Source organism: Oryctolagus cuniculus, chromosome 17 (genome assembly GCF_051225735.1).
Source record: "Oryctolagus cuniculus isolate XC-2025 breed Fujian yellow rabbit chromosome 17, ASM5122573v1, whole genome shotgun sequence".
Classification (NCBI taxonomy): Eukaryota; Metazoa; Chordata; class Mammalia; order Lagomorpha; family Leporidae; genus Oryctolagus; species Oryctolagus cuniculus.
Genome location: NC_142883.1, coordinates 51,350,289 through 51,378,095, shown reverse-complemented (window position 1 = coordinate 51,378,095; position 27,807 = coordinate 51,350,289). Strand labels below are relative to the sequence as shown.

The 27,807-nt window shown below is 54.0% G+C and overlaps 1 protein-coding gene across 16 annotated transcripts in view; it reads left to right on the top strand.

Moving 5' to 3' along the window:
- The window catches only part of MINK1 (misshapen like kinase 1), a 55,230-nt gene continuing 27,423 nt past the window's right edge, over positions 1-27,807 (top strand). For 13 of the 16 annotated variants that reach the window (XM_070061289.2, XM_089318279.1, XM_070061291.2 and 10 more), the window contains exon 1: positions 137-430. In XM_070061289.2, the coding sequence (XP_069917390.1) occupies positions 374-430 (57 nt within the window). In that variant the 5' untranslated portion in view covers positions 137-373. Of the gene's footprint in view, positions 431-27,807 lie in introns of all 16 variants that reach the window. The other 3 variants (XM_070061282.2, XM_070061281.2, XM_070061278.2) reach the window with 1 other exon arrangement.

The following is a 27,807-nucleotide window of genomic DNA, read 5'->3' as shown; positions in this document are numbered from 1 at the left end:
AGGCTCGCGCGGTCGCTCGGTCCTCGCGCGCGCCTTTCGCCGGCTCTGCTGCGCCTGCGCGCAGGTGTCGGCGCCTAGGGGGAGGGGGAACCCGGCGCGCTCGCGTCACGTTCGCTCTTCCACCCTCCCGGGGCACGGCCGCTCCGCGCCTGCGCAGGAGAGGCGGGAGGCTCGGGTTGCAGGCTCCGGGGCGATAGCTCCTGTCAGCCGGTGGGTCGGTCCTCCCGCCGGCCCTCCCCCTCCCCGGTCTCCGGGGGAGGCGCGGTGGAGCCCGCCCCCAAGGTCCCCCGATGGGGGAGAAGCGGCGACGGCGGCAGTGGAATAACCGAGCCGGAGCGTGAGCGGCCCCGGGGCGCCGTTCCCCGCGGAGGCCATGGGCGACCCAGCCCCCGCCCGCAGCCTGGACGACATCGACCTGTCCGCCCTGCGGGTGAGCGCGCCGCCCCCCAGCCTCGCCCTGGTTCGCGTCCTCGCTGCAGGGGAGGGAGCGTGCTGGCTGCGCGCCTCACGTGCTAGTCGGGCGCCCCCTCCACCGGCCGCTTCCCAGCCCTAGGCGACCCTCGCCTCTTTCCCGGGCTCTCGCGGCCGCCGGGCCCCCGCCCTCTGCTCCCCTTCTCTCTCCACTCGCCGCAGGTTCTGGGAACCGGTTCGGTCTCCACCCTGGGGTGCCCCGCCCCCACACTTCCCTGCCACCCCTGCCTCTACTCTGGGGCCCGGGAACCCCCTCCTCCGAAGTGTTTGGAGTCACCTGCAGGGGCTCCATGGCGGTCCCCTTGCCCTTACTTGGCTCTCCCCTGCCCCCCCTTCCTCGGCTCCCAGGATTTTTGACTTTGCAAGTGTCTTGACGAGCCTCCCCCTCATCCGTCTTTCTCCTCCTGGCCTGCCCCCTGAATCGCGTCTCTTCCCCGGTCGGAATCGCAGCTCCCCGCTCCCCTCCTCCCTCCCGCGGGCTCCCCTGTGGTCCCAACGTCCAGTTGCCCCTGGCTGTGCCTGCGCTCCTGTTTCAAGTGCAGCCGGCCAGCAGTCCAGAGCCAGGCATTTCCGGTCTCAGGGTCCCCGAGTATTGCATTACCCACTCCGCAGCGCCGTGAGGCCGGGACCCAGACAAGTGCAGCGGGGGAGGAGGGCAGACGTCTCTTTTAAGTAACTCCAGCACCGGGCCGGGAAGAGAATGTTTACATACATGGACACACACACACACACACACACACGCGGCCTGTGGTTTGGAAAAGCTGCGGTTATGTGTATGTTGGGGGGGCGCTAATTATAATTAGGAAAGGGGTTGAGTGGAAACAAGAGCAGCAGACATCGCTTGCAAATACCATTTCTTGTCCCACGTGGGGGCACTTGCAGGCTCCTCTGAAGGAGCTCTGGCTGCCCTCCTGTGTGTGTGTGCTCCTTCCCCACGCAGCTTTGGCTTAAGGGCAATTCGCTGATTTCAAGGTGAACACTCCAGACTGCCAGGTGGTGTTGGATCCCGTGCCCTTCCAGCTTGCTCAACAGGCCAAGGTGTGGGGACAGCAGGATTTCCCATCTGTGGGCGAGCTGCTCGGGAGGCCCCCGTGCCACCTGGCTCCTGGCTTTCGAATTAGCCAGGGAACGTGGCCGGTAGTGGGAAAAGGCGGTCAGCCAGGCAGCTGCCCCGGATATGACTAGAGGGGAGAGGGGAATTGAAGAGAGCAGAGTCATGTTGTTAATTGGGTTTCTCCAGGTGACACAGTTTTTCTCCTGCCATTCAGGTCATAATCCCTTTGGTGCCAGGGAGGGAGACTGAGCCTGGCCTTTCTGTGCGTCCTGATGTTGGGGACAGGGGCCGCCGGCCTCAGGAGGGAGATCAGTAAGGGCAGCTTAGCCTGGCTTTAAACTGGGGTGCTCAGGTGGGTCGGGCTATAAGCTGGAGACGCGGGCTGTGAAGAGCAGTCTGACTGCACTCCACCCGCCCCGCCCCGGTTGCTGATTAACTCTAGGTGCAGGTTCCTGTGGCTGTGGAGTGGAAATGCAGCACAAAATAGGTGGGTCCAGGCCATGACCTCTGCTTTGAACCTGTGGCACTCTGCTTGGGCTTCTCCTTCCTTGTAGCCGCTGGTAGTTTGGTCTGGGCCCCCAGTGTGGGTTTCCCGGTGATTAGCTACCCTCTGACCCTGCGCGTGGTATTTCCCTTCTGGGCTCGCCTGCTTGGGTCGCCTTCTGCCACTCTGTCCTCTCTCCTCTCCTAGCAGACCCGTTTCGGGGCCGTCCCTCTCTCTGTCCTGCCTTCTGCTCCTGAGGAAATACTCTGCCTCCCCCTGTAGCACCCCAGTATTCCAAGGCTTGGGGGAGAGCTGTGCTGGCTCTGCAACGGAGCTGGAGAGGGCCTGCCCTCCCTTTCTCAGGGCCTGTCCCTGCACTCCGCCTGGGAGAGCTGCCGTGGCTCTGTTGGGCAGCCGGCGCCTGGCTGGCGACCTGGACAGTGAGCAGCGAAGTGTACCTCCCTTTGCTGCATGGGCTTGCGTTGGGGGCCAGGGAGGGTGGGGGGGGGAGGAACTTAGCTTTATTAGCTGGCCTTGAAGAGCCCCAGGTGCCTGCCTCTCTCCTCTTGTTTCAAGCTAGGGCTTGGTTTCTAGCTGGTGTTGAGAATCATATAGTCTCATATTTGGGAAGATTGAATTGCAGTCATCTCTTAGCCGAATGTGGGGAGCCACATGTGACCTCCTGGAGGTGCCGTCTCTCCCACCAGCGCAGTAGCGTGGTGCAGTGGGGAGAATTGTGGGGTTTGGCACTGCAATCTTGAGGTCCAGTCCTGGTCTCCTGACTTCCTGTGCCACCTGGGCCTTGCTCCCCCTTCATCCCTTACTTATTACAGATTCTACACAAAGCCATTTTCTCATCTGTGTAGTGGGGATGGGCGTAGTATTGAACTCGGGGTGGCTGATGAGTAAATGAAATATTGCTCATTAAGGACTTAGTCGTTTCTGGCTCACAGTGACCATATATGCCTGGCCCTTAGTGTCGTTGTTACCAAATGGCAGTCAGGGAAGCCTTCCAGCACAACGGTATTCAAAAGGGCACCCCCTCCCTGCTTCGTTTGTAGAGAAAATTTTAATAAAGTACTTCAAAAAGTTCATGGAAAAGTGGAATTAAAGGGAAAGTTTATTTGGGTGCAAATATTTTGAAATCCATGCATAGTTTTCTCTGAATTTTTGAACATCCCTCATATGCCTGGATTTTAACAATTTTTGGTACCCAAACACACATTTAATTCCATTTTCCAGAAAGCTTTTGAACTGCTCTTGTATATAATGGCATTTCCTTTGTCTACTTTAAAATCATTCTTCATCATGTTTGTCACCAACAGCCGTATATATTTATTTCTGACAATCTCGACGAAAATATAAGTTAGTGAAAGCTAGGATTTGGACTGAGTTGTTTATTTTTGTACACCCAGTTCTTAGGACAGTTTTGTATGTAGTAGGGGCTCAAATGTTTGTTGAGTGAGTACATGCTAGAACTGGCGAGAGATCTTAGCACGATGCTTGCTTAGAGAACATTTTCCATAAATGTCAGGCTTGGTAGGCTTCCTCTCGCTCCTCTTTTCTAAGCACATAAAGACATTATCTTTTCTTTTCGGAGGTGTCTTTGGAATCAGACTTGGTGTGGTGGTAAGCAGAGCCCTGGACTCCTGTCTGGGCAGTGCCTTGCAGTAAAGTTAGGAACGTTCAAGAGGAAACATGGGCTTCCCGTTCCCAGCCTTCCCTGTGTCCAGGCTTGGTTCCGTTCCAGGAGCAGCTCTTGGCGTCTCGCAAAGGCTGAGCGGAAGCAGATGCGCCGAGGAAGGGCCAGACCCCAGGCTGACCCCCTTCCTTCTGCACTGCTCCCTCTGGGTGACCCATTTCATCCGTCAAACAGCTTCTCGGTACTGTCTGCCCGGCTGGAAGTTTTAGACTGCAGTGTCCTTGACGCTGTGGCGCTGCACTGCGTGCTGCCCGGCGGAAACATCGTGGAGCACATGCAAGGAGGACTTGTTGCTAGGAGGTGGCTGCTGACAGAGATGTTCTTTTTCCAGTGATTTGATGTTGTTGTGTCTGTTCTCTGGAGCAGCCCTTCTCCTTCCCTTGCTCTCCACGCGGCTGTGGAGCCAGCAGCACTTGGAAGGCAGGCAGTTCTGGGCATGTATCTCAAGGCTGCTGAGCCGCGCGGGGCTGCTGCTGTGTTCGGATGTGCTCGCTGGCCAAGTGTCGACGGCAGATGCCTCCGGCGGGGGACTGGAAGGCTGACCGCCTGCAGCAGACATGGGGGCGTTGACAGTGACTTTGTCCCTGGAGAACTGCGGGGTAGGAGGGGGGCGAGGCATTTGGAAAAAGGTGAAATGCTGCTTTGGCGAAACGATGGAAGGCAGAAGGCAGGGGATTTTTCCGACCCTAGGTGTTCAGCTGTTCTCCAGACGGGGAGAGACGCCACCACCCTTTATGCTCCGGGACGGGACTGGTCACCGTAGCCCTTAGTGGTCTGTGGAGGGAGTATTCCGGAAACATGAGCTTTTGGACAGTTGAGATAGAAAATACTAAAAAGGTCAGCAGGAGAGCCTGCTGCCCCACCCCTTCACTGCCGCCCCAGGACCTCAGAGAACTCACCCGATTTAAACCTGACCTCCCCTGCTGTCACCTTTGAACTGTGTGGCTGAGACAGGATGACACAGGCAGCTGGGACAGGTAATAAAACATCCTTGTTTGTCATTGAGGGGACAAGATGGCAGGAAACGCGTAACTACTCATGATGCTCCTCTGCTCGGTCAGTCTGTAAATAAGGAGTCCGTACCCTTTCAGTGCTAAACAGTCCCGGGCTGCTGCAGCTCCCAGAAGCCGTGTGAGAGCCTGCCTGCACAGTCTTTCATCTTCAAGCAAAGCTGAATCGGGGAAAGTTGTCAATACCATCCTCTACTGTGTCCGTCCGTCACCAAGCACTGTCGGTGCACTGTGTTGAGTCTGGTCTGGGGACTGTGGGAACGTGGCGGTAGTGTGCCCAGCGTGACACCAAGCCATCGACCAGAGCTCTGGGAGCTTCCAGCTAAGAGAAATGCCTTGGTCAGCATGGGCTAGCCTTTGCTTAAGTGGTTCCTGTGTTCCTTAAATCTTGGAATCCTCAAGGTTGGGACATTTTTGTTCAATCTGATTGCCACAAGTTACCGTTGTCAGCAGTCAGTCATCTTGAAATCTGGGGCTCAGCCCCCAACTCTCTCAGCACCCACTCTACCACTATCTCTCCAGTCTTTCCTCCCCTACGTGGAAAAAGATAGAACAGAAATGCATCCGGTTAACAAGTTGACACTGAAAATGTTTCTTTACTCACAGATTCTAGGAAGACGCAAAGGCGTTGTTTGGTGGAAGACTTGCCCGTAGTTCACACTTGTTCTCTTCTCTCTCCTCTTGCTGACAGTCTCCCAACCAGGCTGTCCTTGAGTCTGGTTCTCCCACCTGTAGAGGGTGATTGGAAAGGTACTGGAGGCTTTTTGTTTTCACTAAGGGTAGGGACTGGTGGAGGGAAGAGAGAGGAAAAATGGAATTGTAGTGATCCAAGGAAACCCTTGAAGATTCTGTCCAGTGGCCAGGTGGTATAGGGATGTGTCTGCTCGCTGTGGGTGAGGATCTAGAACTAGACACAGAGATACAGTGTGAACAAGGCAGACCTGGTTCTTCTACAGGCTAGTACTAGGATGGGACACCAGGTGACTGTCTATAATTACAAGCCATGATAAGAACTGTAGGAAAAAAACTTAAGCAGCCATGAACACATATAACAAGGATTTTACTTTAAAAAAATTATTTTCATCTCCTTGAAAGGTATAGCAACAGGGAGAGAGAGCTCTGCCATCCATTGGCTCGCTCCCTAAGTGCCTGTGTCAGCCAGTGCTGCGCTAGGCCAAAACCAGGCAGCAGGTCTCCCGCCTGGGTGGCAGGGCCTGAGCACGTGAGGTGTCGTCCGCCTCTTCCTAGGGTTGCAATAACGGGAAGCTGATCAGAAGCGGAGCAGCCTGGACTGGAGCCAGCTCTAGAGTGTGGGATGTGGGTGTCCCAAGTGATGGCCTAACCCTCTGTACCACGATGTCCACCCCTGTTTTTATTTTTTACGGTTTTTTGGTTGGTTGAGATGTAGGTCTTATCCAGGACGAGTCAATAGAGGTGATTCAGCAGGTAGACGCCGGAACTGGGAAGCCCTGGAACGGAGCCTCTCTCAGGGTAGAGCTTCGGATCAGCAGCCGAGGGCCAGGAGCCGCAGGAGGGGTGGGAGCTCCAGGCTTAACTTCCACCGGATTTCTTCTGACCCTGCCCGTGGGAGGGAAAACAATGTTTCAGAAGGAAAGGACAGGGACCACCGCTGTGGTGTAGCAGGTAAGGCATCCCACACGGGTGCCGGTTTGTCTCGGCTGTTCCACTTCCAATCCAGCTCTCTGCTGTGGCCGGGGAAAGCAGTGGAAGATGGCCCAAGTCCTTGGCCCCCCTGCACCCACATGGGAGACCCGGAAGAGGCTTCTGGCTCCTGGCTTCGGATTGGCCCAGCTCCGGCCGTTGTGGCCATTTGGGAAGTGAACCAGCTGATGGAAGGCCTCTCTCTCTACTTCTCTCTGTAACTCCGTCTTTCAAATAATATTTTTTTTTAAAAAAAGGACACATAATATCTATGGAAAGGGCATATGACTCCTTAAACCCTCAATGTTTTAAAAAGGACTTATTTATTTGGAGGTCAGAGCGACAGAAAGATTTTCCATCCACTGGTTCATTCCCCAAAGGGCCGCAGCAGCCAGGTCTGGTCCAAGCTGATGCCAGAAGTTCCATCCAGGTCTCCTATGTGGGTGGCAGGGACCCAAGGACTTGGGCCTTCTTTCACTGCTTTCACAGGCACATTAGCAGGGAGCTGGATCAGGAGTGGAGCAGTCGGGATGTGATCCAGACTTTGATACAAATGTCACAGGTGGTGGCTTAGCTCACTGTGCCACAATGTGAGTCAATCCTTTTTTTTCCTTCTTCTTACTGGAGTGGAGGGTCTCTGAGTCCTGGGTCTGTAGACCCACATGTGGCTTTGCAGGGCGTGGGTGAGTGCTTGTCACCTAGAGCTGGTATGTGAGGGACAAGGCTGCACTGCTAGGTGTCACCAGCCTGAGAGGTGCTTAGGGCTTGGACGGTGCGGAAGGGTCCCAGAAGTAAGAACAGGGAGGCCCAGCCTTGGCCTTAGCTCTTGAGGTCTGTCGGGGGTGGGAGACTTCCTAGCATGAGACAGATACCATATAGAATAGGTGAGACTCTCAGTTTGCGTTGTGTGCAAAGGATGAGCAGGACATGTAGGGGAGTGCTACCGATTTTTGCGTGTTTGAAAGGAAGCAGAGTTGGGTTGGGGAAGCCGCATGTCTTGGGTTTCTGGAAGGAGCCAGACTCCTGGAGCAGCGTAACAGGAGAGGTGCTCGGTGATGCAGCCTGTGTGAGGAGGAGCCTGGGAGGCAGAGGGGAGACGAATGGAGGACGGGAGCTGTTGGCCTAAGGAGAGAGGTGCTGGTAGGCGAGGAGGAGGTCGTTAGAGCTCAGATGCATCTCAGAGGCCCACGTCCCACAGCAGGGCACTCCCAGGGCCAGGGGCAGGGAGTTTTTGCCTCCCCACGGGGAAGCGCACTGCTCAGTGTCTGTGCAGGTAAGAGGCGGTGAGTCCGGGGCTCTCCCGCCTTGCCTCTGGGCGAGCACGCCTCCTTCAAGCAGGCCTGGTGCTAGCTGATTTTCTGGGGGGGATGGAAAGTTCCATGGGCAGTGGCCTTTGCAGGACAGGTTGAAGCTCAGTAGGGCTGAGTGAAGAGAAGTCCATCTCCAGGAGCAACCCAAGCAGCTATGCTTCCCCCGCCCCCAGAGTGTCCCCGACAATGCCTGCCCTTAACTGATGACCGTGTCCACTTTCCCAGCATTTGTTTGTATATTGCTTTGTAGTAAATACATTCTACAGTCTGATTTTTCCTACCACTTAGTTATGCACAGGGGCTGGCATCCATATTTCTTGTGGGTCCTTCTTGTGCTTATAAAAGTGCTGAGCCCCTAGGAGGCATTCGGTGATCCGTCCCTGGGCAGGAGATGTGGGTCTGAGTGCCCTGTCACTTGTCCTTCCCTACCAGCCTCAGTCCACAAGCCGTAGAGGGGCTTGTGTATGCCAGACCGCACGGGATACAGAGCAATGTGGGTCCTCACTCGAGGGGTCCTCAGCTAGGGCAGCAGTGCCCTTCCCTTATTTATTTATTTATGACAGTTAGGCAGTGAGAGAGAGAGAGAAAGGTCTTCATTTTTCTGTTGGTTCACCCTCCAATGGCCGCTGCGGCTGGCGCACTGCGCTGATCTGAAAGCCAGGAGCCAGGTGCTTCCTCCTGGTCTCCCATGCGGGTACAGGGCCCAAGTACTTGGGCCATCCTGCACTGTACTCCCGGGGCATAGCAGAGAGCTGGACTGGAAGAGGAGCAACCGGGACAGAATCCAGCGCCCTGACCGGGACTAGAACCCGGGGTGCTGGCGCTGCAGGTGGAGGATTAGCCTAGTGAGCTGCAGCACCGGCCTGCCCTTCCCTTTTAACAATCCTGCCGCGTCTAGGACAGTGCATTGGAGAATTCTTTTCCACTTGAGGTGTCACTGGTGCCTCTCACGAACTCGCCACAGAGACAGGAGAGGCGGGGGAAGGGCTGGGCTGCTTTCTTCTGTGAAGGAGGAAGTAGTTCCTCAGTCCCCTCGTCCCTCTGGGTGAAAGGGAACGTAGACGCTACCCGACTGTGCGCGGCCAGCACATGCTGCTCCCGACAGCGTCGCTTTGTCTGCGTCACACCTGTGCAGGTAGACCGGGTGGGCTCCACGCCAGACTGCCAGGAAGAGGATTCTCCTGTTCCCGAGCCACCACCCACCCACTCGTTCTTTCAAGGCACATTTGTAAGAGCGTGGCTAAAGCAGGCAGCGCTTGGTGTTTAATTTTAAGTGGCTCAGGAAAGAGTGTGCAAGGAAGCAACTGCCCGCGGTGCCCCCAGAGTCCCGGAGCACGAAGCAGAGGCGGAGAGAGGCCCACGCGCACAGTGCTGGGAGAGGGGCTTGGGCCTTTGCATCCTGCCCTTGTCCCCTTCAGATCAAAGGTGAAGAATGAATGTCGTGACTCACTGCAGGGAAGTGAGGGGGTGGGAGGCACCTGGCCATGGTGTGTCCTCTTGGGGAGTTGGTGGTGGCTGGGGACAGCAGCTGCACAGGACAAGTTGAGGCAATGCAGAGCTGCTGTCAGCGTCTCGATGTCTCTGGGTCTGTCTCAACTTGATGGGTGCCTGGCCTCGGCTAGCTAAGGTTTGGGAAAGCTGTAGAAAGTCCCTCTCAGGCCCGCACTATGGTGTAGCAGGCTAAGCCTCTGCCTGCAATGCCAGCATCCGGTATGGGCGCCGGTTCGTGTTCTGGATGCTGGTTTTCTGATCCAACTCTCTGCTACAGGCCTGGGAAAGCAATGGAAGCTGGCCCCTGCATCCGTGTAGGAGACCTGGCTCCTGGCTTCAGATGGGCTCAGCTGTGGCTGTTGTGGCCATTTGTGGAGTGAGCAAGCGGATGGAAAACCTTTCTCTGTGGCTCTCCCTCTCTCTGTCAAATAAAAATCTCAAAAAAAAAAAAAAAGTCCCTCTCACAGTGACTGCTGCTCTGGGCCCACCTATAGGGCAGTGTGTCGAGGGAGGATGGGAACAGGCAGTGTGGACCAGGACCTGCTGGTTCTCCTCCCCTTAGTCTTCCTGAGAGCCCTTCTCTCCCTGGCTTTGGAACAGAGATGGCTCTGATAGAAGTGTTTTAATGCGGATTCATCTCCGAAGGGGGCTTTGCCATAGGTTCTTTCCTTCTGTGATCTCTTTATCACTCACAGGAGCCCTTTGAGGTAGATGATACTGTCTTCCTTTTCAAGATAAAGAAACCGAGGTTTAGAAACACTAACTTGGAAGTTAAATGACTTATCTAACGCGGACGACCGGGAAGAGGCAGAGCCACGATGCAGACTCAAGTCTGACTCACTCCAAAACCTGAGTCTGTGCAGCCCCTGTACTGTTGGAGTGGCCGGTGTGTGTGTGTGGCCGGTGTCGCGAGGAGGGCCACGGGGCAGTGTGGCTGCCTTTCTACTTGTGCTCTAATTGGAGTGACCTGTGGTAAGCATGCTCGGTGGGCTCGCTGAGGGCTTGGACACCAGCTGTAGGGGGTCTCAGCGTGGTTTGCAGCCTTGGAGCACAGGCTGTTTCCTGATTGTAGATGACTTGAGGGAGGGCTGGAGGCTGCCCTCCAGGAGCCTGTGGTCTGGGTAGTCTTGGTAGAGAACAGGTATTTGTGTACCTGAGGCTGCGTTGTTTTCTGTTTGTTTTTTAGGGGAGATCAGCATGCGTGGCTTCAGCCTGAGCTTTTGGGCACTGCTGCTGGGGTGGCAGTGGTGGCATGGGCTGGGTGTGCAGAGCTTCCTGGGTCCAGAACTGATGGCGATTGCTGGCTGTTGGGCCGCTGGGGCAGAGCGCTCTGACAACAGGAAGAGAATGACCCATGAATGATTTGGAAGATTACATCTTGAAGAAAGAGTTGAGCAATTCAAAAGAAGGCCTGCTTTTCGGGTTCATCCCACCTGCATTTCTAAAATTCCTGCTGTGGTTAAATATACATGATATTAGACTTAACATTTTAACTGCACAGTTCTGGGGCGGGAAGCACATCTGCGTTTTGGGTAGCCGGTGCCGCCATGCGTGCAACAGTAGCTCTCCATTCCCTTCACCCTGGCCCCTGGCAACCACCGTTCCACGTCTCATCCCCTCTTGCGTGTGCAGAGGTGAGCAGAGGGCCTGACCTAACAGGTGCTTAATACCTGGCTGGTATTTGTGGAGTCAGGTGAGCGCACTGTGTCAGAAGTCCATGTGTATCAGCAGCTGTGAGTGCACCCCTCCCTCCTGCCTCTGATGTGAGAGTATAGGCCTTTCTCCCTGGCAGGGACTTTAGGTGAAACGGCTGCACGGGATCCCCCAGGATCGGGCAGCGGAAAGAGAAGTTACGGGTTTCTCTTCCACATTCAGCTCCTTGGACCGTCTCTCAGCTGTGACTTGCTTCCTGGCTGTGCTGTTGTGCAGATACTCCTCACCATGCTCAGGCTCAGCCCCTCTCTGCGTCTCCTCCCGGGGTCTGGGGGCTTGGAGGAAACTGGGAAGGAGGTCATTTAGAGGATGAAGATAACACAGATTACCAGCAGCTCTGCACTGCCGTGTGAGGGGATGCGTGAGTTCTAGGCTCTGAGACCTATACAGTTTTGAGCCAGGTTAGGCTCTGCATCCCTCTGTGGTGTCCACACCTCTGGATAGACCCAGAGCATGACCCAGAAGTGAGTTCAGTGTCTTGGGACACAGCATGAGCAAGTCAGCAGCCTACCAGCTTCCTCCCTTCTTGTCTGCACCATGTACCCTTTGTCATTGACTCTCTGGGGTGAGGAGCGGGGAGAAGGAAGAGGACATGAGAGCCCCCGTGCTAGGGAGACCTGTCTTAGAATCAAAATGCAGAGTGGGTTTTGTACCTCCAGGTGCTAGAGCGAGGTGGTGTCTTGGGCTGCACTGTGGCAGGCTGTGCCCTTAGCTGGCTGGCAGCACAGGAGACCTGCATTCCCTCCCAACAGTGCTGGCTCCCTAGGATTGAGGGAGAGCTGCAGCATTGATGAGGTCCCCTTCTCCGTCATCTGTGTACAGCCTCAGGAGGCTGCGTGTATTCAGATACGGGTTACCTGCCAGAGGTGCCCTTGGCACCACACATCCTCCCACTGCAATTGAGAGCCTGCTTCCCTCTTGGTTTGAGCCACGTGTGAGCTGGGGTCAGTTGCTCTTGAACTGAAGCTAGTCTATCCAACCCTGATGCTCGAAAGTTTTTGTTTTTAATATTTATTTGAGCGAGTGTGGGCACTCGAGAGGGTGCTCCTATGTGCCGATTCGCTCCCCAAATGCTTGCTCATTGCAAGCTGGGAGCTGGGAACTCAGTCCAGGCCTCCCACATAGGTGGCAGGAACCCAACCACTTGAGCCATCTCCACGGCTTCTCAAAGTCTGCATGAGCAGGAAACTGGAATCAGGAGCCAGAACCAGGTATCGAACCCATCCCTCCAGTGGGATTAGGACGAAGACATCCTAATCAGCATCTTAACTGCCGGGCCAAACGCCCACCCCATGGTGCCCTGTGAGTGAGTGTTCCAATTGCCGACTCCCAGAAATGCGGTCTTCCCTGGGTGTTATCCTGTAGTCTGGCACCACACACTGCCTAGATACTGTTCTCACCACCATCACTAATAAAAATGAAAAGTGATGTAAGTGCTTGTGTTAACGTAGAGCATCTGCAGGCCATCCTTGCATCGTACAAGTGCCAACAGCAGGCCTTAGAGGAAGTTAGCGCTGACCTCCTGTACTCACGTACTTAATCCCCACCAGGAGGGAACTGTTCACGCTCAGTCCAGAATCCAGATTAGGCGTGTTTCACAAGTTCATGATGGATGCCCCTGCTGCTGTCCACGCTGCCTGCCCCGGCCTCATAACCTCATAACCTCCTGGGACTGTGTCAGGTGGAAGTCCGTCTCTGAAGGGCTCCCAGCTGGAGGCCTGCTGCCAGGAGGGGCTGCGCAGCTTGGGCGCTGCCTTCAGCACACCCGTGAGCAATGTGGCGGCAGGAGCTGGGAGACCTGGCTCTAGTTTCACTTCCGTTTCTAGCTTACTTGTCTCTGTTTTTTTCACCCACAAAACAAAGAGATTAGCAACTCAGTGACTTTTTTTTTTTTTTTTTTTGGTAAAGAGTTATTTATTTGAAAACAGAGTTACACAGAGAGAGGAGAGGCAGAGAAAGAGAGGTCTTCCGTCTGATGGTTCACTCCCCAGTTGGCCGCAATGGCCGGAGCTGCGCTGATCTGAAACCAGGAGCTTCTTCCGGGTCTCCCATGCGAGTGCAGGGGCCCAAGAACTTGAGCCATCTTCTGCTGCTTTCCCAGGCCATAGCAGAGAGCTGGATTGGAAGAGGAGCAGCCGGGACTAGAACTGGCGCCCAAATGGGATGCTGGTGCTTCAGGCCAGGGCGTTAACCCACTGCGCCATAGCACCCGCCCCCACTCAGTGACTTTTAATCAGAGGCTCACATCATCTTTGTAGCATCCCAAACCTGCACATACCCAGCTCCTGCCCCCAGAGGTGATTCAGTGGAGTCAGGGTGGGACCCAGGGGAGCTGATGTAGGGGACCAATTAGTCCTTCTTTCTTTTCTCTCGCTCTATCTCTTTTAAACTTTATTTTATTTATTTGAAAGGCAGAATTAGAAGGAGAGAGAGATCTTCCATTTGCTGGTTCACTCCCTAGATTGCTGCAATGGCTGGGGCTGGGCCAAGCTGAAGCCAGGAGTCAGCAGCTTCCTCCAGGTCTCCCATGTGAGTGTCAGGGGCCCAAGTACTTGGGCCATCTTCCATTGCTTTCCCAGGTGCATTAGTAGGGAGCTGGACCAGAAGTGGAGCAGCCAGGACTCAAACTGACACCCCTCTGGGACGCCAGCATTGCAGGCAGTGGCATGGCCGGCTATACCACAAACTCTGGCTCCAGGGATCCTTCTCTCCCTTCGTAACAGTCTTTGAGTGCCTACTGTCTGGCACTGATTTAAATGTCCAAACAGATGTGTGATTTGCAGTATTCTTATATAAGGAAAGGTACACATCTGAGGTGACAACTGTGTGTGCTAACCTGGGGAAAGGAGGAGTTGAGAGCAACAGCATGGCCTTGGGGACAGGGTGCCTGCTTGTGTGGAGGTCTTGGGGTGGGCTTGGGGCCAGCATCTGTGGACAGCACACAGATCCAGGGAAGTTTCGGGACATGGTCTGAAGGGACCGCGGAGGTGTGCAGCCGAAACAGTTTCCTGAGTGCACTGGTGCCTGGGGCAGCCGGGCAGATCCCGGCGAAGGTTGACTTGGGAAATGGGAATTTTTGTGGGGGCTCGAGGATAGAGAGGGGCCTGGAGTAGGGGGGGCCTTCTCCATCACCACTCACCACTCACCAGCCCCACAGCACAGGCCTTGGAGACAGACTCAGCTCTGTGGCTTCCCGTGTGGTCTTTGGCCAGTGATCAGCCCTCATCCCTTATAAAATGAGGGCAAGAAGACCCACCTCACAGGGATGTTGAGAGGGTTAAATAAGTGTGATGGGAAGCCCTTAGCCCAGTAAACGCTCACGAGAGGTGGGTGCCCAAGGCTCTGACTGAAGAAAGTGCCCAGATGGATGTCTCTTGGGGCTCTGTGAACTCTCCTGACTTAGAGTTTTCTTTAACAAAGAGAAAACCACCAGACCGCTGACTTTTATCCGAATGGCTGCGGTGAGTCACTGAGTCCGAGGTGGAGGCCTGGCTCCCCGTCCCAGAGCCATCGCCCATCGCCCGAGAGAATCCAAGCATCACTGGAAAAAAGAGTAACTTCGCAATCTTCCAGGAGCGCATAACTCCTGTTTGCCCTGCCCCCTGAGTCAGGAATTCCGGCAGTCACCCTGGCAGGCACTCGGAAAAGCTCTGACCCACCCAGAGGAAGCAGAGGGGCGAAGCCAGTGCCTCCCCCTTGGGGACATTCTGATGGGGAGGGGACAAGGCCCTGTTGGGGTGGGAGAGAGACATCCCTACAAAAATGTGTGAGGAACTCTATGGAAAAGCACAGGTCGGGCTGAGGCGGTTGCGTGGCTCCTCCCACTGCCTTGCCTGGCGCTGAGGGCCTTCGCGCCCGCCAGCCCCAGAGCTCTGCCTGGGTGACTCTTGCTCCTTGTTTTGGGCTCAGCATGAATCTCACTTCCTCTGCAGGCCTCCCTGCTCCCGTCCTCATCAGGACCTCCGTTGAACCATTTATTTATTTATTTCTACTTTTGGTGCATTTATTCTATGCTGAATTTATTCCCACACCATCAGTTTGTGTTTCTTCAGTTCCTCTTGGGATATCTTGTTCCTTCCGTGCCCCTCCTCCTCTGGTTCAGGCACAGCCTGTTCCTTCGGGAGAGGTGAGGACCCTCAGTGCGGCAGGGGCGTGGTTAGTCCAGCGCTGAGCTCGGCAGGGACAGGGGCGCGTCTCGGGTGGATCTGTTCGATGACCAGAGTCCCTTTGTGCAAACCCTTAAGCCCAGTGTTACTCCCTGTGCTGTTGAGAATGTGCCATGAAAAGTCTTTCTGGATCACCGGCCCTGTGTCCGGCCTCACTGTTGGGCCTGGGCACGGCCACCGACTCTACCCTGGAGCTCAGCGCTGCTTCAGTGTGCTGTTTTTCAGATGCCTGCTGGCTCTTCCGATGTGCATACCCTTGATGGCGTTCTTAAAGTGGACACAGAGGTTTGAGGCTCCTGATTTGCATGATGTTGTGGGTTTTTCTGGGCCAAGTGAATAGCAGACCATTTTTGCAGATCACCTGGTGCCTCTTATAGGAAGAGCCTCCCTCCATGGTGTTTGTACCTTTTCTTCAGTCTCTCATAGTTGTTGTGTGTGATGATGTCATCAGTGTTTGCCTCCTCCACCAGACTGTCAAGTGTCCTGAAAGAAGGGACCATTGCTGCCCTGTTCACTGGGATCTCGTGTGCCGGGTATACGGCAGGTACTCGGCGTCTGTTGAATGAATACATGGACTGGTTCGCTGAGCCCTAGAGTTGGCAGGAAGGGAGCCAGAGAAGGTTTCTTAGGAGAAAGAGGAGAGACAGGCCTGGTGAGAAGTTGGGTAAGCCTGTTTGCCCCATCCTGCCCATCAGGAAGTTCCTCCTCCTGTCTCACCTACTTCCCTTTGACTGTAATTTATCCTGGGCTGGCCCTTGGTGGAGCCAGAGAATACCTAGTCCCCACCCTGTGAGGGGTAATGTTGTTTCTTCTAAGTCTGTGATTCAGGCCCCCCCCCCCCCGACTGCGGGCCCCACCCTCTGCTCTGCTTCCCACTGACTCAGCTCTGCACCCTCTGCCCTCCCTTCTAGGTTCTTTCCTAGCATTCTTTCCCCAGTCCTTGCTCCTGCCCCTGAGTGGGTTTCTGGAGTTAGAGGCGTTGTGGGGGCGCGAGAGGGGCAGGCTTTCTTGGTCAGGAAGCTGCCCCGGTCTCCTCCCTAGGATCTGTGGACACCTGCCTCCCACAGTAGGAGGCTGGCAATGAGGTATAATGATTTGTTTGTGCTACCATTGAAAACCAGTTGCGAGAAGCCTTATTATTATCCAACCCCTGATTACTGGTGGTGTCTTCCTCCGTTAGTCTGCGCCCCGCCAGCTTGAGCAGGCCTGACGTCTCTCCCCTGCCTGCTGCCTCCACACTGTGCCCCTTGCTGCCCTGTCTGTGTCTCTCCCAGGGCCTGCCTCGCCTTCCTGTCTCTCTCCTGCCCGTCCTCCAGTTCTGCTTTCGGGTCTTTTTTCTCCTAAGCTGCCACTCTTCACCCTAAAGCCCAGGACCCTCAGCAGTGTCAGAAAATCACTGTTGCGTCACCTTTCCTTGCTCTGCGGAAGCCCGACTCTTCATAAGGATGCTATGCAGATGTGGAGCGCTTTATTTCAGGATGTTTTTACAGCCCTAAGTTTGTTTTTTTTTTTAAAAGATTTATTTATTTATTTGAAAGGTAGAGTTAGAGGGAGAGACAGAGAAACACGCACACACAGAGAGATTGATCTTCTGTCTGCTGGTTCAGTTCCCAAATGGCTGTGATGGTCAGGGCTGGGCCAGGTCGAAGCCAGAAGCCTGGAACTCCATCCAAGTCTCCTGTGTGGGTGGCAGGGGCCCAAGCACTTGAGCCATCATCTGCTGCCTTCTCAGGTACATGAACAATGAACTGGATTGGAAGTGACACAACCAGGATTCAAACCACTGCTTATATGGGATGCTGGTGTCACAGGCAGCAGCTTGACCTGCTGTGCCACAGCCAGGCTCCAGCCATCAATTCTTTTGTGATGGGACTAAGTAGATAAGGAAAAAGGCTCTGAGAGGTTGATTTGCCTAAATTCCCTAAGAGTCAGAACCAGTGCCCAGGCCTTGTCATTTTCAGTGCAGTGTTGGCACCGACCCTGCTGGTCTATCTCACTACACTCGTGGCATCCTTTCTGTCTCAGCCTAGAAACTTGCCCCTGGGTTACCCCTTACACCTGGGAGCCTCCAGGTGAAGTGGGTCTCCTGGCCTCTGCCCTGTCATCTTCCTCTCCTTCTCCCCCAAGAGGCATTCCCTTCACCTCTCCACCTCTTCCTGCCCTGCGGCCTCCTGTGGTGCTCGGGCCCTTATCAGCAGCCCCCTTTGATTTTTGCTGACCATTTGGAGTTCTGTACTTGAAGAGAGTCCACTTCTGGGAACGCCCATTTACCAAGCAGGTAGCTGTGAGGTGCTGATTCCACATGGCAAAAGGATTCGTGTTGAGCAGCTGCCCAGTGCATCACATGTGAGCGAACACTCTAGTGTGGTTTAGGAAGGACAGAGACAGCCCAAAGTTGTGTTAGAAACCACCGTGTTGAACAGTGAGGAGCGTTTTTCTAGGTAACACCTACTTTCTTTTATTTCATTCATTCAGCAGACAGGTGTTCAGTGTAACCCTGACCACCAAGAAATTACTCTGGCCAAGGAGACAGAATCCGCCACAAAAACAGGATTTTTGTCACGACAGAGAGAACTGTGGGTGCAGAACAGGGTTCCGTTGGGCACGCTTCCTGGAGGTGGCTGTGGCTAGGTTGAGATCTGGAGGCATGGGCCCAAGGCAGCCCAGTAAAGAAGAGTGACCGCCGTCCATGGAGGCCCAGAGGTAGAAGACAACGTGAGAACAGGGAGAGATCCATGCATCTGCCACCTGGCCACACCAGCTGGGAACAAAACGAAAGGACACCAGTGTGGGCTCTGGCAAGGCTCCAGGTCAGCTTACCTGGGACCAGCAGCTGTGAGGCAGTCACATCGGAGCCTGAGGAGGTTCGTCTTTGGCTTGCCGACGGCAAATGCCTTCTGGCGGATGAAGCTCAAGAGGCTGCCGGGGTGACCAAGCAAGCTTGAGGTCTGGCTTCACCGTGGCAGGTCCGTGACCTGTCAGAGCCTCGGGTTTCTCGTCTGTGAAGTGAGGTTGTAGCTCCTGCCCCGCTTCCCTGCAGGTTCCAGGCGTGAATGAGAAGCGGTGTTGTGGAAGCCCCTTGCACATTGTCAAGTGCTGGGCAGTTGGGTGGCCACGGCAGCTGTGAGATGATGACATGGATTCTGCTGACCCTGTTCTTAGGGAGGAGAGAGGCACACAGAGATTGTAACATCTGAAAATTTTAACTTCCCTAAGGCGAGACTGGGGAAGGAATGCTGGGGGAAGCAAAGGCAAGAAGCCACCTCGGCGACCTCAAACGCTGCAGGACTGGGGACAGGGGGACGGCTGGAATGACCTCCGGCTGTCTTCAGACCCACGACTGGGAGTTGGCCCCCAGGCCCACAGCTCTCTCTTCCCTTGGAAGGCTCTGGAGGCAGGCGGAACCTCAGAAGTAAGCTGTTTATCTTTCAGGTTTTTCAGTTTATTTTTAAATTCCTGACTGTGATGGTATTTATTTTTTCCTTTTTCCCTTTCCCCACTTCCCCGGCTCAGCATCAGAAAGAGACCATCTGTCCCTTGCCTTGCCTGTGGCCATTTTAGAACCAGCACCAGGCTGCCTGAATCCTGGTCCCTTCGCCTTCCCTCCCTCCCGCACTGCCCGACACTGTCTGCACTGCCCTGCTCCCACAGCCTCCCTCCTCCGGCTCTCTGCATGTGTCAGCTGCCACTTCCTGTGGGCCTCTCCATCTGTGAAGACCTCCAGACTATTTCAATCCACCAGACCAGGGCCGGGGAGCCTGGGCGTTGAGGCCGCAGAATCAACTTTGGAAGGAGGAGGGGGAAGTCCCCAGTTGCTGGCTGCAGGCAGGGCCCCTTCTGCTCTGACTGGTTCCTGGTGAGAATGGTATTTGTGTCCATGCGTGTGTCATGTCTGAACTCGCTCTTGCCTCTGCGTGTATCTGCAAGTATGTGTGCGTGTGTGTTTCACACATCCTCCTGGCATAGAGAGTTGTAAGCCACCCTCCTCTCGTGCTCACGTAGCTGTCCTGGGCTCCTTCCCTCCTTGCGATTCCCAGAGCCGACTAGGACTCCCTCTTCCTCTGCTGCATGCCCATCGCCTGCCCATTCAGACACAGGCAGCAAATGTCAAACAGGGGCGAGGGCCTGACGATGCGGATGGAACCAGAACGCAGGGCCAGCTGGCCAGTGTGGGAGGCAGGGTGTGCAGTCTGTCACAGAGGGTAAGAAAGCTGGGGAAGGGAGTTTCCACAGGCTTCATGAAAGAGTCAGCGTTGTTACTGGGTTCATGGACAGGCAGGAGGGGATTGATGGGGCTTCAAGCCGCCTTCTCTTCCCTCCTCCTTGCAGTTCCTGGCTCCCCGACACCCCCTCCTGCGTCTCCTTCCTTTCTCTCCCTAGGAGTATTCTGTCTGTCCCCTGCCTTGGCCGTGGGCCTGCTTTTCACACTGAGCCCTTTGGAGTGGGAGTGGGGGTCATGTGCTCCCTTCCCATGGTGGGCCTTGGGGTAGAAGAAGGAGACTCACCCGGGCCTCCTGCCACCCTTCCTTCCAGATTGGGGGTGGGGGGGGCTGTGGCTGTGTTCTGCTTCGTCAGACTTCTCCCCACCCCCAGCCTACATACTCACTCCCATTTTCTCTGCTACTCTCATACTCACATGCTACCTTTTTCTCACATACACTCTCCCGTATGAGTAAACTTCAAAAAGTTTGTGGGAAAATGTATTAAAAGTTAAGTTTAATTTTGACATCTCGGCATAGTTGTTTCATAATATACATTTTCCATGAAGTTAAAATTTTTTGTTTATTTATTTCAAAGACAGAGATTTCTGCTGGCCCACTCCCCAAATGCCTGTAGCAGCCAGGGCTGGGCCAGGCTGAAGCCAGGAGGAGGGAACTCAGTTAGGATCTCCCATGTGGGTGGCCAGCACCTGCTGCCTCCCGGGGTACACAGGACTTGAACCCAGGTGCTCTGGGGCTGCCCTATGTGAGCTTTCTAAAGACCCTTGTGTGTGTTGGCTCTCATGGCATCCTTTAGCCACTGATAGTTAACTGCAGGACCTGTGAGACTCCACCCCTCTACCAGAACTTGCCCTTCCTTCCAGGCTCTGCCAGTACAGGGAAGCCCTGGCTGCCCCTGTCCCCACAGCCCTTAGGACCCCCACCCCACCCCGCGGTGGTTTCAGAACAGCCCCTACAGAGGGGGTTGGGTGAGTAACCCGGAGGGAAATGGGACTAATCGGTGGGTTTTAAGGCTGCACTGCTGCATACTTTGATGGTGTTTCGGGGTGGCTTTGAAAGAACTGATGACTGATGGGAGGCTGAAGGTCCCTCCCCCAGCTCTCCCTTGGTACTGTTGCCCTTGCCCCCCTCTTCCTCTCTGTGTGGGCTTCTGGATTACAGGAAGTGCTAAGGAAAACAGGCCTATTGTTTCCACCCAGCGGTGGGGGGAGGCCTCTCGGCCCAGCCCAGTCTCCTCTGAATGGTACCAGATAAATGGACTCCACAGGCCCTGGCAGTTACTGGGCTTGGGGCTCTGTTGGTCCAGCTCCTGCTGGTTCCCTCTTTAGACCACAAGTTCCCACTCCTCTTTCCCTATCACAGGCTTCTCTGGGTCTCTCTGTGCCATCCTGTGAGGTTGGTAACAGGTAACCGGAGAAAGCCTGCCTCCTGTGAGGAGGTGGGGCTGGGGCCCAGCAAAGGAGGGGCCCCTCCTCCCCAGGGCAGCCCTGCCTCCTGGCACTCCTCCTCTGTGAGGGAGGGGCGCGCCCCATCTGGGTTTGGCTGGCACTGGCTGGGCAGCAGGACCTGCCGGGGCAAATCTGCATGAATAATCTTGGCTGGGTGCGACCAGCCCTTGTCTCCACTGGGCTGTTTCTTTCCCAGGGTTTCATTCCCATTCTAGGAGCTTCTTAGAATCTCCTGGAATACTTACTTTTTTTTTTTTTTTTAAGATTTATTTATTCATTTATAAGTCATGATTACAGAGAGAGAGAGGAAGCAAGAGGCAAGAGAGAGAGAAAATGAGAGAAATCCTCCTATCCACTACTTTCCTTCCCAAATGGCTGCAATGGCCAGGGCTGGGCTGGGCTGCAGCTAGGACCCTCTTCCAGGTCTCCCATATGGATACAGGGACCCAAGCACTTGGTCCATCCTCCACTGCTTTCTCAGGGACAGTAGCAGGGAGCTGGATGGGAAGTGGAGCAGCTGGGACTTGAACTGGCGCCCATACAGGATGCTGGCGGCAGCTTAACCTGCTGTGCCATAGTGCCGGCTTCTCTCTCTCTCTCTCTCTCTCTCTCTCTCATAAGAAATTTATTTATTCAAGAGATGAAAAGGAAGAGAGACAGAGAACTCCTTTCCACTGGTTTACTCTGCAGACACCCACCCCAGATGAAGCTGAGTTGGGAACGCAGTCCAGGTCTCTCACCTGAGTGACAGGAGCTCAGTTACTTAAGCATCGTTGCTGCCTGTCAGGGTTGCCCTGAGCAGGAAGCCGGAACCAGGAGATAGAGCTGGGAAGCAAACTCGGGCACTTCCATATGGGATGTGAGCGCTTCACCAGTGTCTTCGCTGCGGGCTCAGATGCCTGCCCCAATCGCCTGTAATGCTTGGTGAGCCTTCCCAGCTCGACTGTTCAGTAATGATAAGGCTCACAGGCCAGCAGGAAAAGTGGCGGCTGTTTTCCTCCCCTACCTGCTCTTAGGGTTTATGTTGAAGCACCTGTAACTCAGACAGTTAATTCTCTTCTTTCTGCATTAGCGTCTGGCTTAGAAGCTCCCAGAGGGTAGAGCCAGGGTTTAAGAAGGTTCTCTTTGACAGATATTTAATAAAGATATTGGCTAATACAGATCACAGTTTGCATTTGTTAAAGTACTTCTTAAAAAAAAAAAAAAAAACAAACAAAAAATCTTTACTGAACGGAAATTTCATCTACCTGCAAAACCAACCAGGCAGGAATTACTTTCCCCCTTTGGAGATGGGCAAACAAGAGTGCAGAGGGAAGGGCTAGCTGTCAGAGGAGGCATTGTTAGTGGAGTGAGGACTGGAGCCAGATTTGTAACCTACCACCTGCGGGCCACCAGCAGGGAGTTTACCCCAAACCTCAGGCCTTGCCTCCTTGTGCCCCGCTGTCATCCCTGTCATCCGGGGCTCCTCCGCGACTGCACACTGCTCCTGTTCGCTTCTGGGTTGGGGAGTGGCTGGGGTTTACCCCTTGCCTCCCTCCCTTGTCCTCTGGCGCTGGTTCATGCCTCCTGGTTGTTGAGCTTCAGTGAGTATCGCCACTGCCACCCCATCCCAGGCTCCACGCCCTGCACAGTGTGTGCATAGTCCCTTTTGCGTTCTCTCTAGGGACATAGTCATAACCTTCATTTCTGACCTAATCTCACTCTGTCCTAGAGTTTTAAAATGACTTCTGGGTTTCAGGGGTGGGAAGAGAAGGGAAGATGGAAGCCACAGCTGGGTCCTATTCATCGGTCAGAGCCAGGCTGGCTTTTTCACCTTGTGAGCTGTCAGGGGGGCCCCACGAGAGTCAGCAGGACAGGGAGGAGACAGCCCCGGCCCAGCTGTGCCTGGTTCTCTCCTGCACAGTGCAAAATGAAGCCATGAGTCAGTGTCTTGGGAAGGATCTAGGTGCTATGCCTCATTGCTCAGCACCTCTCATGCCCAGATGCTGGGGAGATTCTGAAGTACAGGCAGGGGAGACTGAAGGACTTGAAATAGTTAGAGGGATTTGAAACAGAGAAGTGGGGTGGGCATTATGTCATGGCTGCTGCTTGGGATGCCGCATCCTGTACCTGAGTGCTTGGTTCGAGTCCTGGCTACTCCGCTTCCGGTCCAACTTCCTGCTAATTCACACGCTAGGAGGAAGCAGATGATGGTTGAAGTGCATGGGTTCTTGCCACTTAAGTGGGAGTGGGAGACCTGGATGGAATTCTGGGTTCCTGACTTCAGCCTGGCCCAGCCCTGGCTGTTTTGTGCACTTGGGATTGAATCAACAGATGGAAGATTCCCTCCCTCTCTCCCGTCTCCTCCCACACACCTCACTGATGTTCAGATAAATAAATAAACTTTCAAACAAAGAGGAGCAGAGCCTAAGGGGGTAGTTCCTGCCCTCTGCCCCAGCACCCACCTCAGGCTGAGGTTTCCTCTGAAGCCTCCCAGTTTTAGGCCCCTTCCCTCCCCCCAGTCCTTTACCCTCAACCTCTTCCAAAGAGCTTTCCTTGACCAGACCCATCTCTGCCTCGCTCTCTCTGGCATCGAAGCCTTCAGTCAGCAAGTGTTTGAGTTCCTCATAGAACCCCAGAAGCAAGCCTGGAGTGGTAAGGAAAATGGGGAAAAGACGCCAGGCTGTTCTGAGTCATGCAAGGGTGACATCCTGCCGGACCGGCACATCACGAGGTGCGTGCCGTCCGGGTTAGCTGTGCGTGTGACTGGCTTCCCTGCGTGGTATGAGGAGTTCGTTATGTCTTCCAAGAGTTTCTGCAGTACGTATAATTGTACAACTAAAAGGACCTCATATGTGAAACTTGTTAAACCCAGTGCTGCGTCGTCTCTCCCTGATGGCTTGGACCACACGAGGTGGGTCTGTCAGTTGTCTCAGCCACACCCTTTAGTATTTGAGCCCACCGTGCTTATGTCACTTTCCATAGTCTCTCCATTGAACCAAAGGCTTTTTTTTTTTTTTTTTGAAGATTTTATTTATTTGAAAGAGTTACAGAGAGAACAGGGGGTGGCGAGAGGAAGGGAGGGAGAGAGAGAAAGACAGACAGAATAAGTCCATCTGCTAGTTCACTCCCCAGATGGCCATAATGGCTGGGCCAGACCAAAACCAGGAGCCTGGAATTCCATCCAGGTCTCCCAAATGGGTGGCAGGGGCCTAAGTACTTGGGGCATCTCCCACTGACTTCCCAAGCACATTCACAAGGAGCTGGATCAGAAGTGGATCAGCTAGGACTTGAGATAGAATGTCAGCATTGCAGATGACAGCCTAACCTGCGCCACAACACTGGCCAGGAACCAAAGGCTTTTTAAATTTTTTTTTTTAGATTTATTTATTTATTTGAAAGGCAGAGAGAGAAAGGGGTCTTCCAGAGAGAGAGATCTTCCATCTGCTGGTTTACCCCACAAATGGCTGCAATGGCTGGAGCTGGGCTATTCTGAAGCCGGGAGCCTGGAACCTCATCTGGGTCTTCCATGCAGATGCAGGGGCCCGAGGATTCTGGCCATCTTCCACTGCTTTTCCAGGTCACAACAGAGAGCTGGTCCGGAAGTGGACTCGAACCAGCACCCATATGGGATGCTGGCACTCCAGGCGGCAGCTTCACCCACTACGCCACAGCGCCAGCCCTGAAGCAAAGGCTTTTAAAATTGTAATGTATGTGCCATGTGGGAGGATCAGGAATGCATAGTAAGCTGAGCCCTAGTGAAAGGAAGCAGCCAGGCTGTGGCTCCACACGCTCTCTGTGCACCAGAAGCAATTCTTTGTGTGCCACAGGTTCAGTGCTGCACAGTTCACTGCTGTCGTCTTCCAGTCAGGCTCCCATGGCAGTGCTGGTCTGCCTCACTCATACTCCAGAGAGCCAGGGACCACCCAGGCATATTCCTGCCCCAAACAGTGTCCTGGAGAAGGGGAGACCCAGTTGTGTGTCGGGTGGACTTGGCAATGTGGGGGTGCACGGACCCTGCTGTGGCTGGGCCAAGTAAAGGGGAGGCTGTGGCTCAGCCTCTGGAGCCAGGCTGGCTGCACTCAGCTCCGGGCTCAGCTGCGTCCTCAGCTGTCGGCCTCGGGCAAGCTGCTTGCCTTCCCCGAGCTCAGTGTCCTCTTCTGCAAAGCGAGAATGATCATCGGCCTCGTGGAGTTAGGCAGAGATGAAATCGGCGGTTGTGTGTAAAATTCCTAGCACAGTGCCTGGATGCCAGTGTTACATTATTTTAAGTTAAGGTCAAGAATCTCATTGGAGAAGGAATGAATTAAATCCTGTCATTTCTGGCCACACAGATGAGCCTGGGGTACATCATGTTACATGAAATAAGCCAGGCACAGAAAGATAGACACCCCAGGATCTCCTACATGGAAGCTAAAAAAGTAGATCTTGCGGAGGTGGAGAGCAGAGTGGCCGTCACCATAGGCTTACAGGGCTGGGGAGAAGTTGGGTAATGGCTACAACATCGCAGTTGAGAGGAGGAAAAGTTCAGGTGCTGGCTGGTACAGTAGCGTGACTAATATAGTCTGTTGTGTATTTCAAGTCACTTGATGAGATGATTTTGAATGTTCTTACCACAAAGAAACGATCAATGTTTGAGGGCATGAAAATGCTGATTACTCTGATCTCATCATTGCACAATGAATGCATGTGTTGAAATGTCACACTGTACCCCATAACTCTGTAAAAATACCAGGTGATGGGTTGTTCTAAAGGATGTTGCGGGGGGAACCCCAATGGAATCTGAGCACCAGAAGTGTGGTGTAGATGGCTCGTTGGAACTGGAACCCCAGGGTGGTTCTGGATTCATGGGGCCGCCAAGGGACAGCTCAGGTCAGCCAGTCACAACTCCACTCCTTCTCTGCAGCTGGCGCCCTCCCTCCGCGCCTGCTCCATTCTCTGTGTCCACCCTGGCCCTCTCTGCTCACAGCGTCTGCTTCCCTTTACGTGAGATGACAGTGGCCTCGCTAGCCCTGACCCCTTATTCTATCTGCCATGTTCCTTCGCAGCTGACGGAGAAATTTGCCCGGAGTCATCTTGGGTTTTGTCAGATCAGGAGCCCACCTCTTGTATCCTTGCTGGGGCAAGAGAGGGGACCAAAGCGTGGGGAACATGGCCCTTTGGGCAGCCGGAGCTGTGAGCCAGGCAAAGCTTGCTGCAGGTGTTGGAGTCAGATTTTTGAGGTCAGATCTTGGCTCCACCACTTGCTAGCTTTGTCTAACCCTGGGCAAGTCATTTAATTGCTCTGAACTGCCTTCATCTGTGAAATGAGTGTAAGAATAGTACTTACCTCAAAGTTTGCTATGAGATTATACTTATAAACTACTAGGCAGATCCGGAGCAAAGAAAGTGCTCAAAAATTAGCAGCTATTAAGATCACTAAGGGGCTGCGGGAGCGTGGGCAATGACCGTGGTCTGAGACGGCCAAGATAGGCCATCTCCTAAGGCAACCCAGAGAACCGGCACTCGCTGTGCTGAGGGGGCGGCTCTGCCTTCTTCAGAAGGGCTTTCCCGACTCTCCAGACGTGGTCAGCGTAGCACAGAAGCCTGGCACAGCTGTGTTCAGATCACTGGTTGTGGAGCTCAGGACAGAAGGTCTTTCTGCCTCTCCCTTCTCTCTGTCACTCTGCCTTTCAAATAAAGAAATAAACCTTTAAAAAATAAGAATTCGAAAGTGTTTTATCCTCGTTGGTAGGGAACCTAGATGCTTGCCGCCAGACACGTGCCTTGTTAGCCACAGGGTTCAGAATAGAAACCAGATTGCCTAACTCCGAATCATATGAGCTGCTCTCGTCAGACTGTTTTATGTGTGTCACTAGACCAGAAGCACCGAGGGGTTGCCTCTCGTGTTAGTAGGGTAGCTTAGAGTGCAAGTTGTCAATAATCAATAGTAACTTATTGAACACTGTGGTAAGTACTCTCCTCTGAGGGTCAGAAAGTCCTATATGCTGACTCACCCCCCAGATGCCCACAGCAGCATCCTTTCAGGCCAGGGTGGAACCAAGAGCCAGGAACACAATCCAGGTCTCTCCCATGGGTGTCAGGAACCCACCTGAGGCACCAGCACTGCCTCCCAGGATCTACATTAGCAGGAATCTGGAATCGGGAGCCAGCACTGGAACTGGCATTGAACCCAGGCCCTCCAGTGTGGGATGTGGGCATTTTAATTGGTGTTTTACCTGCTAGGTCAAATGCCTGCCTGGTTATTGTTTTTAGTAATAGCTTGATTGAGCTATAAATTCATATACCATAAAATCTACCCTTTTAAACTGTTCTAAAGTGGTTTTTAGTATAGTCATAGCCTTGTGCAGTCATCACCACTTGACCTCAGGACATTTCCATCAACCCCAGGTGAAACCCAGGCACCACCCATTGCGCTTCCCCCCAGCTCCTGACAACCTCAGAGCTGCTTTCTGTCTCTGGATTTGCCTGTTCTGGGTGTTAAATACACATGGAGCCGTACAGTGAGATCCATCGCATGACTGGCTTCTCTGAATAGCAGATTTTTAAAAGATTTATTTGAAAGAATTATGGGGCAGTGGGGGGGGGCGCAGAGAGGGAATGCTTCCATCCGCTAGTTCACTCCCCAAATGGCCACACTGGCCAGAGCTGGGCTGGTCCAAAACCAGAAGCCAGTAGCTGCTTCTGTGTCTCCCACATGGGTGCAGGGACCAAAGGACTTGGGCCATTTTCTGCTGCTTTCCCAGGTGCATTAGCAGGGAGCTGCATTGGAAGTGGAGCAGTCAGGACTCCAACCAGGCCCCCATATGGGATGTTGGCACTGCAGGCAGTGGCTTGACCTGCTATGCCACAGCGCCAGCCCCTAGCAGAATATTTTGAGGGTTCATTTGTGTTGCGACATCTAGCAATCATACTTCATTCCTTTTATTGCCATTAGTACTCCAATGTAAAGGTAAGCCACATTTATCCATTCAGTTGGTGAATTTTTGCATTGTTCCTGCTTTTTTGCTATTAGGAATAATGCTGGGAGGGAAGTTATGGGGGGAGGGGAAAGCCACTGTAATCCAAAAGCTATACTTTGGAGATTTATATTTATT